General features: G+C 37.9%; 1 protein-coding gene across 1 annotated transcript in view; it reads left to right on the top strand.

Annotated features, from left to right (window-relative positions):
• Positions 1 to 17915, top strand: part of exo1 (exonuclease 1) — a 29676-nt gene extending 11761 nt beyond the window's left edge. The window contains exons 6-14 of the mRNA XM_028469258.1: positions 957 to 1169; positions 2001 to 2188; positions 2270 to 2372; positions 3275 to 3488; positions 4649 to 4838; positions 6107 to 6506; positions 12284 to 12352; positions 15919 to 16061; positions 17645 to 17915. Coding sequence (XP_028325059.1) covers positions 957 to 1169; positions 2001 to 2188; positions 2270 to 2372; positions 3275 to 3488; positions 4649 to 4838; positions 6107 to 6506; positions 12284 to 12352; positions 15919 to 16061; positions 17645 to 17720 — 1596 coding nt within the window. The 3' untranslated portion in view covers positions 17721 to 17915. The remainder of the gene's footprint in view (positions 1 to 956; positions 1170 to 2000; positions 2189 to 2269; positions 2373 to 3274; positions 3489 to 4648; positions 4839 to 6106; positions 6507 to 12283; positions 12353 to 15918; positions 16062 to 17644) is intronic.
• Positions 17916 to 18184: the final 269 nt, after the last annotated feature.

The following is an 18184-nucleotide window of genomic DNA, read 5'->3' as shown; positions in this document are numbered from 1 at the left end:
AACATAAATTACAGAAAAATACACCAAATGACAGCAAAAATATGAAAATGACTCAAAATACACATAAATATTTATACAAAAATACAAAAAATGACAACACAATTGTACAAAATTAAACTACACAAAAAAATACACAAAATGACTCCAGAATCACACTACAATGGCAACAAAAAAATCATAATTATACAAAAAATGCACAAAAAGACGACAGAAAGATGCAAAAATGCACAATGACTCCAAAAAATATACATTACAGAAAATACACCAAAGGAAAAAAATACATAAATGAGTAAAAAACAAACACATTTATCATATTCATGTCTCATAGAATTAAACCAGATAAATCACACACACTATTTTATTTTACACCCACACGTAAACCCTTTATAACACTACAGAGTACAGTATGTACACCTCTATGTACATCCATCCTTCAAACACATACTCATTTGGTCATAATTGATAACTCTACTTGAGCTCCTCCCACTATATGAATACATACTTCCGACTGGCACTGTACTAGTTTACTGTAATGTTAATGAATGTACACTTTCCCTGTCAAATAAAAAAATAAACACCAACTCACATTTCACCATTATTTACCCAAATATTGATCATGGAGCGTGGTAATAATAATAGAAATAGTAATGGTGTTTATTGTTAATCCTGGGACAACACACGTCCTCTCCGTACAGCAGTGTTCAGGTGGGCGGAGCCAGGTAGAAACCCAGGGTTTCTTAGATAAAATCTGCCAGTGAGCAGGTTCAGTTCATGGAGAATGTTACCATGGTAACATACTCAGAGAACAACTTGCCTCGCTTTCAGGAATGGAATCTGTCAGAGTTTCCCATATTTGATCCCCAACATACTCGAAGTATAAACATAACCTGCTTTCTGGAACACCCCTCTGGACTGTGTGAGTGTATCAGTATCATCATCCATTAATGATGTCACAGGTGATCCTGAAGATGGACAAGCAGGGGAACGGTCTGGAGATAGACCAGTCCAACCTGGGCAGGTGTCGCTCCCTGGGGAACGTCTTCACTGAGGAGAAGTTCCGTCACATGTGCATCCTCTCAGGCTGTGACTATCTGTCCTCCCTCCACGGCATCGGCCTGGGTAAAGCCTGTAAGCTGCTGAAGCTGGCTAAGGACCCCGACATCCTGAAGGTGGGCGTGGCCAATAGAATGAGTCAAGCAGGCCTTAGAAATGTTAACGTGTGTGGAAGTAGCCTGATTAGTTACTACTGTAGAATCATTTATCAGCTCTAATATCGGCTACACTCTAATTAGTCAGGATGTATTGCAGTTTTCAAAAAAAACTTTATTATTATTATTATTCCATCTTACTTTAACCCGTCCAGCTGATTTGGACCAGTAAGATATTAAAACATGGATAATTTGTAGACATTATGCTATTTATTGGGCTTTTTTTTATTTTTCAACTTTTTAAGTTATTCCACCTTTTTGTTTTAATTTTTTACATCCATTTCATCACTGAAAATGGATGGAAAATCCATTAATGATTGTCCTTTGATGTTGGTCAGGAGCCAATCAGGAGCCAGCAGAGGGAAATGCTCATCTTTGATGTTTGTCACCATCAGTTACTTAGTCACAGTTACTCAGTTACATATTTAGTTACATAGTCACTTAGTTACTGTTACTTAGTTACATAGTTACAGTTCCTTGGTTACAGTTTTTTAATTACAGTTACATAGTTACAGTTGCGTAGTTGTTACTTGGTTAGTTATATAGTTACAACCACTTAGTTACAGTTACTTAGTTAATCACTTAGTTACTATTACGTAGTTGTTACTTGGTTAGTTACATAGTTACAATTACTAAATTAAATGTAAAATATTCCAGGTCTTTCCACTGTTTCTGTTGGAAGCTTTTTCTGTCAATAACTCTAGTTTTTGATCATTTCTAATGTCTCATAGAAGAGCAGGTAAAGGTATAGATCTAACAGTGTCTACGGTGCTGCGTCTACGTGTCTGTCAGGTGATCAGGAAGATGGGTCAGTACCTGAAGATGAACCTGATTGTTCCTGAATCCTACGTCGAGGGATTCATCAGAGCCGACAACACCTTCCTCTATCAGCTGGTGTTTGATCCTGTTCTAAAGAAGGTGGTCCCTCTCAACCCATACCCGGACCACCTGGACACAGACGCTCTCCCCTACGCTGGCCTGTATCCTCTTTAACTGGTTTTAGTCCAGGTTTGAACTGATTTACTCCTTCAGAATGTTCTCCTTGATGGAACTTGATGCAGTAACCTAGGAGACGCTGTGGGCTTCCAGATGGCTTTAGGAAACCTGGACATCAACACCCTGCAGAGGATTGATGACTTTAACCCTGACAAACCTCATCCAAAGGTGCTACATTTCACTCTGTTCACACCTGGGTTATGGTCAATTACAATTACATCTTCAATTATCCATGTTCAATTACAACTCAATTATGATTACGGAAACCAGCATTTTTTCCAATAACAATTAAAATTACAATATTAATATTCACCTGAAAGTCAATTACGTACTCAATTACTAAAGTTCAAATTCAATTAATCCCAATTACTGAACCTTTAATAAATAACCTTATTAAATGTAACATTCCTCTTGTGTTAGCTTTCTGTTAGCATCTCTAATGCTAACGTGTCAGTTTGACCCAAGTCTATAATCAGCTGTAAAATACACTAATAAATATTATCTATCATCTAATTAGTTTCTCATCTATTGATTACCTTGTTAGGATTCATAATCAATGAATAATATTGGTATTAATATTTTTGTCTGAACCTTTTTTCTGTTGCTATACACATTATTTTTAAACTGTAAGACTTGACCTCCAGAGTCTCCTCCCACCAGTCATAACCACGGTGGTCCAGAGTTATACATGTTTGAGTCTTTAGAACAGACAAAATGTCTGATCGTATGATAATACTATTACTAATATGTGAAGAGTGGGACTAGGATCAATCAGCAGCACTACTTCATAAAACAAATACACATACAGTTGAGCAGGAAAAAGTTGCTTTGTGGTTTTACTTGCTCTTTAACCACATAGAACTGTAACATGGTTCACCAGGTTTGTGTTTCATTCAAGTGTAATTGACAGTTTAAAAAAAAAAATAATTTTCATGCCAATTACAATTACAAAGTCAATCATCTGAACTCAGTTACAAAGCAAAAGCTTTCTTCAATTACAATGAAGTCATAATTGTAATTAATTATCATAATGAATTATTACTAGTATTCTGCCCTGTTGTGTTTTTCAGACAGGTAAAGCTCGTAGTCACAGCTGGAGCGACTCTCCACTCTCCACTGGTCCCAGTGTGTGGACCAAAGGGTTGTCATGGTCCTGTGCAGATGTTCCACAGCCAGCTGCTCCTGCACACACATCCCTGCCCAGCAGGGGGCAGCAGAGAGTCACCAGCCTGCTGCAGGAACGGAGAGCCTGCAAAGAGCTGCAGGTGAAACGGCCCCGACAGGGTGAGCCCCTCTTTACTACTGTAACCACAGACTGCATGGGCTGGACTCAATTAGAAGTGGAATGGCGTAATTAATTACAATCATGGCGTAATTATAATTGCAATCTTAATTGAAAAAACTGATGCTGTTGTAATAGTAGTTTCATTGAAATTGACTTTGTAATTGTAATTGGCATTGAAACCCTATGAAAATTGTGAATTATAATTTGAGAACTATGTTAAAGTTCTATGACGTACATATATGTGTTAACAATCAATAATATATGTTTGATATTAGGGCTGGGTGATATGGACCAAAACTCTTATCTCAATATTTGTTTTTCTAAATGCAGATATACAATAAAAATCTATTTTTTTTTAAGTCAAATTAAGTCTGACCAGAAAGAAAATTATGGGTTAAATTTGCCAATGTAAAATACCTCTCACATTTATTAACAAACAGCTGATCAATATGTGCAACTTTTGGCTTTTCCTCCTATAAAGGACAGCACGTGTGAGTGAGTTTGTAGTGTGACTTGTTTAGGGAAAGGTCTGGGTTAGAACACACTCAGAGATCATCTCACTGAGCTTTACATGTTGTTCTGAGAAGTAGTGAAAGTAGAGACTCCTAAAAGAAGTATTTCAATACATTATAAGCTATATAAAAAAATTAAATATGTTTATACATACATACATACATTGATATGGGCGATACTGTAGATTTCTGTATCATCAAAATAGAAAACTCGATATATCTTGAATCTCAATATAGTCAAAGTTTACTTGTCACTTCTCTTGAGGATAATTTGACTATTTAAAAAAATAAATTAAATATGAGGCTTTAATGACACTTACACCAAAAACATTGAAACCTGTATTTTCATAGATAAGGAAGAAAAGATGAAATTGTAATTGTAATTGGCATGGAAATCGTAAATAAAACTGTCAAATACAATTTAATTAATTAAAATCTATGGGTATAATGACACCCACACCATAAATATTAATACCAATATATTCATTGATTATGAATCCTAACAAGGTAATCAATAGATGAGAACCTGATTAGATGATAGATAATATTTATTAATGTATTTTACAGCTGATTATAGACATGGGCCGTTAGCTTTAGAGATGCTACACACTTTGTGAACACCACACATTTTCATTGTGCTGGTGTAGACTCGGCTGTAGTAGAGCAGGAGCTGCTGCAGCAGTACTCGTCCACAACCAGCCCAAAGCGCAGCAGGGCGGAGCGTCCAGTAGCCACGCCCACACTGAAGAGCCAGGCCAGGCCACGCAACCACTTTGCCACTTTACTGCAGAGGAGGAACCAGGAAGAAGAGGAAGAGGGCCACGCCACACGCAGCAGGTGACCTCATCTCCTGAACCAAGGAACACGTTTTTATTTTAAATATCATTACATATGATTAAAGAAAAGGATCATTATCACAGTAAAGTTTAGAAGAAGAAAAATTTAATCATATAATCAGAATAGTGTTTGTTTTAGTAAAGTGTCATTAAATCAGGAGTTCTCAACCTTGGGGTCAGGACCCCATTTGGGGTTGCAAGACACTGGGAGGGGGTCACCAGTGACTTTTAAGAAACTAAGAATATTTTTGAACAATTTGAGCTCATTTTTGCTTATTTTTGTCCGTTCTTTGCAACTCCACAAAACTCACCATATTTTAACCTATTTTCATCACTTTTTCTTACCATATTTTTGCTGTTTTTCATGTGTTTTTGCTACATTTCTCCCATTTCTGACACTTCTACATCACATTTTAATGATTTTTCTGCACATTTTTTCCACTTTCCAGACATGTTCAGCACTTATAAACCATTTCTACCACTTTTACACCTGATGTCACATATGTCGACCCATTATTGTCACTTTTCAACATATTTTGTGATTATTTTAATTTAACCACATTCACCATTTGTCATGTTCATTATTTGCCAGTTCAAACAAACACTTTTTTTTTTTTTTAACCACTTTTTCTGTCTGTTTTTATCCACTCTAATTAGCAGCTTTTAACCAATTTATGTAGTTTTTAAAATCTCATTTCTCCACCTTTTCCACCATTTTTGGTCACTTTGAACCATTTTATTAGTGATTAAAACCAGGATTTCCATCTTTAAGATGACTATAATAATAATAATAATAATAAACGTTCCTGGATAACAGTGGATATTATTCAGATGAATAAATAAATGTGGTTATCACAGATTCATAGAACAATGGACCATCATTTTACTGACTTTATGGATGGACCCCAAAAATCTCTCCTTTATTCCCCCTTATAGATGGTCCTGTCTCCACATGACTGTTCTTCAATGTTCATGTCTGTGTTCAACCACCTTCAGCTACAGTGGGGGTCCCTGCTCTATGGAACCTTTATTTTGGAGGGTCCCCACTCTCTGGAACCTTTATTTTGGAGGGTCCCCACTCTCTGGGACCTTTATTTTGAAGGGTTGTGGGCTGAATAAGGTTGAGAATCACTGGTTTAAAAAAAACCTTGTGTGAATGTTGGCTTTGCTTCAAATAAACAACCTGATTGGCTGCCCACACGTGACCACACTTCTATGTGATCATTTTCTATCTCCTGTCTTAAGGTAATAGTTGATTTTTTTTTTCAGATTTTTCAGCCAATCCAGTTCATCCATAGTCTGTCAGTCAGCCTCAGGTCAACCTGTGGAGCTCACAGCAGGGGGCGCTGCTCCGTCCTCCCCCCCCACAAAGTCCCAGGACAGTGATGAACCTGAGGTCCCCTCAGTAGACACTCCCAGCCCTCCTCCACCCCCCAGTCCAGGCCTCAGGCTCTTCCACTGGTCGGATGGCTCCTCCCCCTCCGTGCACCCTGCAGCAGCGACGTGTGCAGGCCTGGCTGCACTGAGGCGGTTTCAGTACAAGACGCCAAGTGTTCTCTCCCCTGAGAGTTCACCCCCTCTCACAAAGTTACAAGTCAACAGTTTGTCCTGTCCTGCAGAGGAAGCCCCCATTAGCTCCTCCCCCCGCACATTCACTAACCACAACCACGTAAGTTACAACTCATCCACACAGTTCTCACAGTTTAACTCAAACCTCTGCAGAAGATTTTAAATGAAACAAACAGATGCATATTGTGTTATAAGCTTTAATTTAAGGGTAGTTGTGTCTCAATGAGATAAACAAGGCTGTAATTATAACTTAATGAAGAAATCATGTTAAATGATGTCTGCTGTAATTAATGCAAACATCACAACAAGACAACTGGGAGTGTTTAAAACGTTTATCTGCTTTAAAGTGTTTCCTTCAACATGTTCTTCGTGTGTGTGTGTGTGTGTGTGTGTGTGTGTGTGTGTGTGTGTGTGTGTGTGTGTGTGTGTGTGTGTGTGTGTGTGTGTGTGTGTGTGTGTGTGTGTGTGTGTGTGTGTGTGTGTGTGTGTGTGTGTGTGTGTGTGTGTGTGTGTGTGTGTGTGTGTGCGCGCGCGCGCGCACAACCATGGATAACCAGAAACTGTTAGATAACTTTACTCATTTATCAACCGTGCGTAAACTAGTGCCGTCAATAGATTAAAAATATTGTGCAATTAATTAATTATGCTCTGTGATTAATTAATCTAATTAATCTCTTTAATTTCACCTAAAAATTTTGGTATTTTAATTTAATATACATTATTGTGGCGTATCAAAACATTTATGTATAACAGTGTCTTTATAAAGTCATTTATAGTTTTTAACAGACTTGTAGACATTTCCATTCCACTGTATGTGAGACTAGAAAGAGCTGCTAACACCTTTAGTTTAGACCATCAGGGAAATATAGAAATAATAGAAAATACAAATAAATAAATGAATTAAACATCAGGTCCATACAGTATGTAGTGCTATAAGTTAGTACATCATAAACACTAAGAACAATTTTATGATCAACACAATTATTGAACACCAAACTTGTTGCTTTTTCTCTTCTTCAGATAATATAAAATAAATAAAACAGACCCATCAATCATTTATCACTGACTTTGTTCATTTGTCACTCATGGATTTATTATTGGTTCTGAACCCTGTCTGAGTGTCAGTGTGGATTAGAGACACTGTCTGCTCCACTAGGACCATTGTCCCTGCTAGCTGCTACATGTTAGCATTGAGGTGCTAGCTGCTACCTGTTAGCATGGAGGTGCTAGCTGCTACATGTTAGCATTGAGGTGCTAGCTGCTACATGTTAGCATGGAGGTGCTAGCTGCTACATGTTAGCATTGAGGTGCTAGCTGCTACATGTTTGCATTGAGATGCTAGCTGTTACATGTTAGCATTGAGGTGTTAGCTGCTACATGTTAGCATTGAGATGTTAGCTGCTACATGTTAGCATTGAGATGCTAGCTGCTACATGTTTGCATTGAGATGTTAGCTGCTACATGTTTGCATTGAGATGCTAGCTGCTACATGTTAGCATTGAGGTGTTAGCTGCTACATGTTAACATGGAGGTACTAGCTGTTACATGTTAGCATTGAGGTGCTAGCTGCTACATGTTAGCATTGAGATGTTAGCTGCTACATGTTAGCATTGAGGTGTTAGCTGCTACATGTTAGCATTGAGGTATTAGCTGCTACATGTTAGCATTAAGGTGTTAGCTGCTACATGTTAGCATTGAGGTGCTAGCTGCTACAAAGTTAGCATTGAGGTGTTAGCTGCTACAAAGTTAGCATTAAGGTGGGAGAGCTCCGCTGATCTCTTTCTTGCACACAACTGAGCTTTAATTTTCCATCCAGTGTGTTTTTTTAACTAAAATTAAAGCCCACAAAGACTTCTCAGGTTCTACCGTTGTAGCCGGTGCATCAGTATTTTTGTACACTAGAAACTTGTACAATGAGAAAGCTTCCACGCTGTTTGGGGTGCAAAAAAACAAGCGTTTCATTCTTTTTAACGCATTATTTTTTCTGGTAATTAATTAATCGCAATTATTGCGTTAAAGTGACACCCCTAGTGTAAACGTGTAAATCTGAGGTCACATTGTGTCGTATGACAGGACCTACGTGTGATCTATCAAACATTGGTATCTGACCAATCACAGCGCACCAATGATCAGGTGATGATAGATAGCTGATTTTGATCGTCATTAACATGTTCCACCCTTAAATATTCCTGGTTCAGAGGCCCCGCCCACTGAGGGCAAACAAACATTGGCAAGAAAATAAACATTTGTGAGATGAAAATCATCATCTTTACAGCTGAGGTGAAGAAAAACAAAGATGATCTTTGTGTGGTGTGAAAACTAAAATTAAAGGAACTGATTTATTTCCTGTGGAAGAGAAGAACGGAGGAAGTGAACAGAGTTTTTGTTGCAACAGACTCAGACTGAGGGTTGAATTCAATTATCAATAACTAACTTAACCAATACCTATTGATGGTTTAAAGGAAATGTTAGGGTCAAGAAAAAGTAGATGAGTCAGGCTGGCGAGCGCGAGCTCATTTGCGTACACGAGCTCAGACCTGACGTACATCCGATCGTAGTGTATGATCATGTTCTGAAGCTTTCGTTAATTTGGTCGAAATGCACTTTGGGAGGTTTCAGTTCCAGTGTGACTCCATACAGAAAGTAACACCAAACTTAACATGAATCATAAGCAGTGGAAGTGGATTTTTTATTTTTTGCAATTTGTGCATTTTGTGCTTTATAAATAACCAAGTAACAACATTAACAGTCACTAGAATATTTGCATTTCCTGAAGAAAATGCCAGTGAGGATGCAGGTGCTGGCCCACGTCGCACTGCATTAGCTTAGCATTAGCCTAATGTTAGCAGTAGCCTAGCATTAGCCTACCATTAGCAATAGCCTAGAAATTACATTAACGTAGCTTTAGCATTAACCTAGCAATCGCTTTAATTTATCGTAAGCATTAGCCTAATGTTAGCATAAGCTTAGCATCAGAGCTGGACCCTCTGAATTTAATTCGTGAGTTGAAACAATGCAGATGCTAAGTTAGTTATGTTACTGTTAACTTAATTCATGTACAGCATTTCTGTAAAATAAAAAACACGATACATGTAACCTGTTGTTATGATATAAAATAAATGACCTGTTATTTCAGCCACCAGTGCCACCACTGAGAAAGTTAGTGTACAGCCCAGATACCAGAAAGGCTCTTTAGGCCAAATGTAAAAATGTTCTACAATGACCTATGGTTACTTTCTCATCCTGGTTTCAGTCAAACACAAACGTCAGCAGCTAAAGATTAAAGTGATAAACTCAAGTTGAGCCAAAACTGCAGAAAGCTGGCAGAGCATCAACAGGAACCAAACCCAGTGTCTGGTTTTTAGATTCTACACATCAGACTATCGCTAACGACAAGCTAAGCTAATCTTTCTTTTTGGGGTCTTTGTCCTGTTGCTTTGGGACTAAAACAGTAGTTCTTCACCTGAACCCTACAGGCTTCATCAGGGCCTGCACTCAACCCTTCATTAATTAGAAAAATAAAATATAATGTCTTTAAAACTCAAGTATATGTTATTTATACATATATGCCCAATTTTTTGCTTTGTTGATTTTTTTTTAAATACATTCATTTTTTTCAGACCTGGAATTTTTATAAATGAATATAAAATGTAATGTTATTATAATTAATCTTTTAATGATGTAGTTAATAGTGCACATGTATTTTGTGTGACACGTTGTTACTGAACCCCTGAGACTGACTCAACGATGGAAATGAGATTAAAGCTGCTTAACCACATAACTAACATGTGTTGTCATCTGTCAAAGTGACTTCCCAACACATTTCTGTTGTTTTAATGGAATGAAAGTTGTTCATGAGACTAAGGTGGAGGTTATTAACGTGACGCACGAATACGACCGGAATCAGAGTGACGTCATAAACAGAAAACAGCGAAACTAGCAGGAATCAAACCAGAACAAAAAAGACGTTCCTGTTCTCCTCGTCTGGTGAAGAAACAAGACGTTACAGTAAAAATAAGTAAAACCGCTTCAGAAAACAAGGCTTGGGCACAGTCTTTGCATTCTTCTACAGGACTCCAAATCCCACAATGCAATGCACAAAACTTACGACCTGTTTTTCACTCAATCATAAGCGGACTTTGTACCTTGGACGTGTTTGTGATGAACTCCTTTAAGTAGTGGAACATTCTGGGGCTCCAACTAAAACAATGTCAAAGAATTCATCATTTCAAATGTTTTTACAAACACGTTCTGATGAACTACGGTCGGGCCCGCGGAACGTCTCACGTACCACGTTTCTGAGAATTCAGTCAAATGACTCGATTCCACAGAGTTAAAAAAGTCTCAGAAGGCTCTAGACATTTGTTCATAGAACATCCATGTCAGATCACAGCCTGATTCAACGAGCATTAACGGAGGAGTAGTTGTTTGAAAAATGGGGCCCCCTGGCGGCCCCGTGGCACATACGGAGTAATGGGCCTCATTTATATATTGGTATGTTTTAATGATTTGGGACCACCAACTGTCACAATATTTGACTCACAAATAAATGAGAAATCAACTTTTGTTTTTTTTTTATTTTTCTCTTGGGCTCCGAGCGTTGATGCGTCCACATCCATAGATTATAGCTACCATATTTCAGCCTGATCTGTTCATGAATAACAGAGGAGTAGTGATTTTAACTAGTGTACACAATAACAACAAGAAGAAGAATAAAGTGAGGGCGTGTAGAGTCCATTAGCCCCGCCTACTAAAATGTCTGGTATCAGTATGTTTGATTGTATTCATGTTGTGTGAACAGTTGGATTAGATGTTAACACCTCTGTGGTAATCCCACATTGTTGGTATTTGAAAATCATTGTTACCTGTATAATATGAGTTTCTATGTACAGTATGTGTGGTTTTGCACATGTGCAACTATAATACTGTTTCTTAATGAGGTGTTACTGAGTAAATTGAATAGTTAGCAGCTATTTTGTTTATATTTATTATTTGATAGATCAGTGTGGTTCAATAAGTTTTACTTCTCTTCATGTATATATGTGATATAGTGTATATGTGAATATTATTGACTTTTGTATTGTTCTTGGTACACTATTGGCTTGTAATGAAAATGAATGAATACACCCTTTGAATGATAATAATAATAATGCTTTGGCTTCTTAAAGTGCTTCTTTGGACACTTTACATTGTGCTCTGACTGTACACAGTGGTGATGAGTCACCGCTACAGTGAGTTATGTGGCAGAGCAGCTTCATATCCCTACGCCCTCCTCATTTAAATAAAGTAAAGTATTCAATTATTCATTTTCAGTGGGCCACAGATTTTAGGCATGGAAACAAATAATTTCATCATTATTGTGCTGTAGTTTACACTTCCACGTATAAATAAATGGTCAAATATGTAGATATCCGTCCCTGCAGGATCGACACTACATTATTTGATTTTGTCATTTGGGGAACTTTTGTGGAATAATTTGAAGAAAATTGCAGGATTTGAAAAAAATTGAGTTCTTTTAACAATTTGAGATAAAAAAAAAAAAAAACTGCTATCATGTGATATAATTATTGAGAAATATGATCCCTGCCAATATTGTAGAGTTTCTTTGAATTTGTGTATTATTGTGTAGATATGTATAAATGAATTAGTTGGTAATTCATGATTTCTCTGTTTTTTTTTTTTTTTTTTTGCTTTCTGATTTAATGATCTAAAGGTCCGGATTTGGGCCCCGAGCCTCGAGTTTGACACGTGTGATCTAAAATCCCTGATAATATATATATATATTTTTGTTCATTCAATTGTAAAATATTCTAGTGTATATATTGTGTATTGTTTGTTTATCTCATGTACACATAAACACTAGCTGTGTTTCTTTAGGAAACTAAAGGTGAGGACAGGACTTCTCTCTCACATGGAGCACGTGGTGAACGTCCTGTTGGCTCAAAGGTAGGTGTGTCTGTTTTCAACACTGAATAAACATTAGTGAGTCTCACACAAACACAATCATTCATATTAATAACATGGTGTTCACAAACAGTCAGTAAAGCTGCTGTAAACGCTAACGACTGCTGTCTGCACACAGCTGATCATTGAATTAGTGAAGCTACAGGTGACATTTGCATGTGCTAATTAGCTTAGCATTGTTACTTGTGACAGACAAGAGCTACGTTTCCATTTCCCTTGGAAATGAGCAAAATCTAAATCAAACAATAAAAACTGGTAATGGAAACACCAGAATTAAAAAAAAAAACTATCAAATTTTACTAAAACGGTTTCATTCTTTCATGAGGAGGAATTTTATATGTTTCAATATTGAAATGTGTTGCAGAACTGCTGTGGAAAACCTTTTTCAGCAAATACATGTAAACAGAACGTGACGTACCTGGTCCAACCATTTCTTACCATTATACTTTAAAATTATTATTATTATTATTGGTGCCACGTTAGACGTGAAACAACAAAGGAATGCAGAGTTCTAAGGAATGTTAACCTTTACTGTATCTCGTCTTCAAAAATATTAACGAGTAAAGTTTTCTAGCTCGCTATAAAAACACAAACTGGTACAAATCTCGCTCAAAATAAATGCTAACAGCAAATCTGAGATCCTTGGTTGACATGTGACTGTGGGAGTGGATAATGTACGCCACTAGGGGGCGCTGCAAATATGGGATATTTATATCTTTTTTTCTCTTGTCTGCACATGCTGTCAAAGGTCAACACTACAAGAAGTGCAATCATTATGAGACAGCAATGCATGTTTTGTTATTGCAATAAAATAAATTGATTTATTTTATTGCTTAATTGTGACCATCACCAGCCCTCCCTAAGGAAGGGTAAGAAATCTTTTAATATAGGGAGGATATAAAAAGGGAGAGCAGTGTTACACCTAAGGGGAGGGGAAAGGGAGCAGGGAGGAGAGACTCAAGGTAGGAAATAGAAAAGGTGGGAAGAATAGATTGTTTTACAGTGAGGGTGAGATGTGAAGTTGTAGAATATTTTGTGCTTATTATGTTGTGGAATCACACTATATTTATATCTCTTAAATAGCACCACCAATTTTTACCAAATTTGGTGGGTATGACCTTGGGTCACTCCTGAGGTCATAACTTGAAGTTAATCGTGATTGGTCAAAGTGGGTGTGGCTTATTACAACATAACATATAAATAAACATTTATTTCAGCTGAATTATTATGAAGAGGGCTGTGAAATGTACAGGGTACATACTGTATGTAAGAGCACACAGATCACCCATACCTAAATGTGTTCCACTAGGTGGCGCTATAATGGGTGCAAACACATTTTGGCCTGTAAATTTCATATTTTAAATCACATCTTCATAAACTTCATATCCATCTGTTCACAGCAAATGACACGTTGGCCTGTGTCCTGACGCTCACCACAAGCCGTCATCCTTTGTGATGTACTTCCATGGGCTCCGCAAAACATGGAGGTGGAGTTGCACGGGAAGGCTTGGCCCCCTTTCATAACTGCTTGCAGTTCTAGTTATTATTATTATTATTATTATTACGTCACCTAGTGTAAGTGCGTCTGATTGTCTAAGCAACGTGATGTCCTTCCCCTAACTCCTTTAGGAAATCTCCTAACACCTTTCCTTAACCCTGTAACCTCATCCACAGGGTTAAGGAAAAGTGGATAGGAAAGGAGATAGGAGGGACTATTAGGACAGTCAGTCCTTTTGTACGTGACTATCAGAGGTGGAAAAAATACTAGTCTTTAGTCCTGAAGTAAAAGTATAGATACATGAATAAAAATGACTGTGTATTGAAGTTACTCCCTTACTTGAGTAAAAGTAAATCAAATGTCCCTTCAATAATAAAAGTTTTTTAATCAGCAAATTTCATATTCTTTTACATTTTTAAGAACTTGTAGAAAACTGTTACATGGAAATAAATTAAATCTGTTTCCTTTGACCACCTGGAGAATTTAGCACTAAATAAAATGTTTTTAAGAAGAAAAAAAAAAAGAAATTGCTCAATTTAACAATTTTTAAAACTTGAAAATATTAACCATAAAACTAAGAGACCTTTCTAACAGAAAGAAGTCTTTTTACGTTGTGGCGTCATATTCAAAGGTCTGAAAAGTAAAGAGCTCATTTATAAAATGTAAGGAGTAGAAACTACTGATATTTGTTTAAAAATTAAGAAGTCGCCAAAAAAATAAATACACAAATAAAGAACAGATACCAGAAAAAACTACCTTAGTACAGTAACAACGTATTTGTTCTCCATCACCTCTGGTGAAAAAGTCCATGAAATGTCTATTATGGGATGGATTCACTAAGATATAAGGTCAATAAAGGTAAACCAGGTACGTCCCTCAATCCTTTGGTTCACTATGATTGCACCACTCAGTTCATGGAAAACAGAAACCGTCCTATTGATCTGTTGACGTCATTGATCTGAGTTAATACAGCAACACAGTCTGTAAATCAGTGGATCAGCATCATTTGATGATGATCTACTGACCATCATCCAGCAGGTCTGACCTCCTGAATAGTGCTGAGTCAGCACACTCTCACATTGTTCCATCACTGTGTAAATTATTCAGCTGGTTCTGGTCTAACGCTCCTTAACATCAACACGACACCAGAGTTTTACGGTCAAAACATGAAAAGAAAGACACAGGAGCTCATTGGAGCGGTGCGTCTGTAGCAGTGGGCGTGCACTGTAGCTCCTCCCACTCAACGTTCTTCAAACAGAAATACAGCGTTTAGGGGCGTTTCCATCTGGCCAATTTGACGTCATTTGGAGCCAGAGTCCACGCAGTGGGGTCCGGTGGGAGGAGCACTGGTGACACGCCCCGCCCATTTAGCATACTGCCCTAGGCTACGAACATAAATATCTTTCCCACTGGAAATTCTGCCAATGTCTTGTTGAGATGATCAGATCATAGAGGTTAGAACTAGAACTAGGAGCTCAAAAAACTCAACAGAAAAGTTTAATAGCGTCTCAGCTTTTCTTCACGATGTAACTGATATTCACTAAGTGAGATACGCAAAATCCTCAGCTGTCAATCATCATATATGACGTCAAATCCCGTTTTTCAACCTCAAATAACTTATTTAAAACAAAGTTCACAGAAAAATGATCACTTGAACACAACATAGGTGATAATAACTAATGATCACAGCAGAGTTTAGGTTTGGAAAAAATATGTGACGAGTATTTTAACTTTACAGTTTGACCAACTTATCTGTTATCATTGAGGAGGCGGGGCTTATGACCTATACTGCAGCCAGTCAGCAGGGGGAGCTCTAAGAATAACAGCTTCACTCCTCCGGGAGGTTGTCCTGTCCATTTTACAGTCTATGATTCGTAGCGACATCCATGGAGCTTCAGACGCACGCACACACACACACACACACACACACACACACACACACACACACACACACTGTTCAGCTGTTTCTGTTTCTTTTAATAATTGTAATGAATAATTTAATAATCCTGTTTGTTCAGTGATATTGTGACTGTGTGTGTGTTTGTCTCAGAGTGGGTCACTGTCCAGGGTCCAGAGGCTGGGTCCAGCCCGGGTCAGTGGGCTGAGGAAGAGGCCCTCCTCCTCTAATAATGAGAACAACCCTGGGGTCCAGGCCACCATCAGCAGCCTGTGGAAGAACTTCAGCTTCAACAAGTACGTCAACCTTTATGGCTCAGACATGAGGAAGAACCCTCCTCTTCCTGCTCCTCTTCCTCAGCTGATTGAACCATAATGAGTCTGATTGAGAGCAGATTATAGCTTTGAATAATGAAGCAAACACACTAATCTGTGCTAATTATCATCATCATTAGCTTTAGAAAACACACCAGGACATTGGATGAGTCCCATTAAACCATTATCACATCATTACAGCAGCAGGTAGAATAAAGTAAATCAGAAGAAGGAAACCGTCTGACTGTCACGCTGTGGGAAAGCCTGAGAATACAGCCTCTACTGAAATCAGGAAGAATTTGATTTGGTTGGAGCTAAAGAACCAGTTCTAAGCGTAGTTCAGTGTGGTGAGAACGCTGACCGGCCTCGGTTCGGCCCAGCGCTGTTCTGTAGCAGCCTATTTGGTCTACGGAGGCTTCCGTAGCACGCTGCGGTGTGTTTTAGGAAGTGCTAACTTCATTTCTTCACACGACTTTGGTTTGGAGCTAACGAGAGATGAATTGGTGACAAACGTGTTTGAAAGAGGCGGTACAGTGCTTCATAGACATATGGGCAGATTAGCACATTAGTGCTCAACTGTTGAGAACCTTTGCAAAAACACTGGTGTGATGAGAACCACAACTATGGAACCATTCTACTGGACTACCAGGTGTGAGAGAAGAACCCTAACTGCCCTCTATGGTTGAAACCAGGGTTGGGGTTAATTACATTATTCAGTCACAATTACCCACGTTTAATTACGATTACCGTGACTAGCATTTTTTCTAATTAGAATTAAATTATAATTATTTTAAAGTTAACCTTCATCTTGTGTTAGCTTTCTGTTAGCATCTCTTATATCATCTAATGTCTTTCCTCTCTATTGATGACCTTGTTAGGCTTCCTAATCAATGAAAATAGAGGTTTTAATATTCTTAGTGTGGGGGCGTCTGAGTCTTTTGTGTGTCAGTGTACCCCTAGTTTTATATATTTTTAAACTATAAAATGTGTGAAAGCTTGATATGAAACATAATTAACATATTTATATATTAACATGTGTGGAACTGGAACATGGGTCACATTATAATTGACAATTTTATAGAATTTTAATTTGCAATTACATTTACAAAGTCAATGATCTAAATTCAATTAACATTTAATTATGATTGACAGCAACAGATTTTTAACATTACAATTATAATTATGCCATAATTGTAATTAATTATCAATTATAATTAACCCCAACCCTTGTTGAAACCAGGATATTATAATCTAATTTATCTTTGTGACGTTTTTGTGTCTTCATACGTTACTGTTAGCTCCGCCCCCCTCCATAAAAACGATCACCCGTGGACTCAACAATCAGTGTGAGCAAGTTGGACTGAGCGAATAGAGAGCTATAGTGTGTATTGAGTAACTAGTTAGCATTAGCATAGATAGTTTTATAGTATAGAGTGGGCGTGTCTTAACGGCTCCTCCCAGACGCTAGTCAACCCACACTGATCTTCACTCCTATTTATTCTGCCTTAAAGACAAAGAATGAGACGTTTGTAACGTGTCTGTGATCTTCTTCTTCTCCTTCTCAGAGTGAACACAAAGATGACTTCCTGTCAGAAAGCAGAGCTCGTGTCTCCTGTGAAAGACGGCGTCACTGCCAGATAACGTCACCGTGAACCCTCACCAGCACCTGAGCAGGGCTGAGCTTTTAAACATGCTCTATATCTGTATATCTATGCTTATATCAGTTATTATCATTGAATAAAGGCACTCTGTGATTCAGGCCTGGGGTGTATTTGATCATTGTTCTCAGTAGAACCTTATGGTTTAAACCTGGTTCAGCTAAGCTGTCCATGACCACGCCCCCTTTTACCATTTCATCATCAAACTCTTCTTCCCTTCAATCTCTCTAGCTCAGCCAATCAGCTGACAGTGTTTAGATTAAGTGAACGTCCTCATCAGACCCACGAGATCGATCACAGATTTAATGATTAGAGAGTGACGCAGCATGTGCTGCAGCTTTTATGATGAATGAGAAGCCAATAAGAACCAATGCTGAGACCAACAGGATGTGACATCATCTGTTACTGAGCAGTGAAAATAAATGACAGACATGTTAGTTAAAAAAA

The sequence above is a fragment of the Gouania willdenowi genome, chromosome 15, assembly GCF_900634775.1.
Source record: "Gouania willdenowi chromosome 15, fGouWil2.1, whole genome shotgun sequence".
In the NCBI taxonomy this organism is placed as follows: Eukaryota; Metazoa; Chordata; class Actinopteri; order Blenniiformes; family Gobiesocidae; genus Gouania; species Gouania willdenowi.
This window is presented reverse-complemented; position numbering and strand designations above follow the sequence as displayed.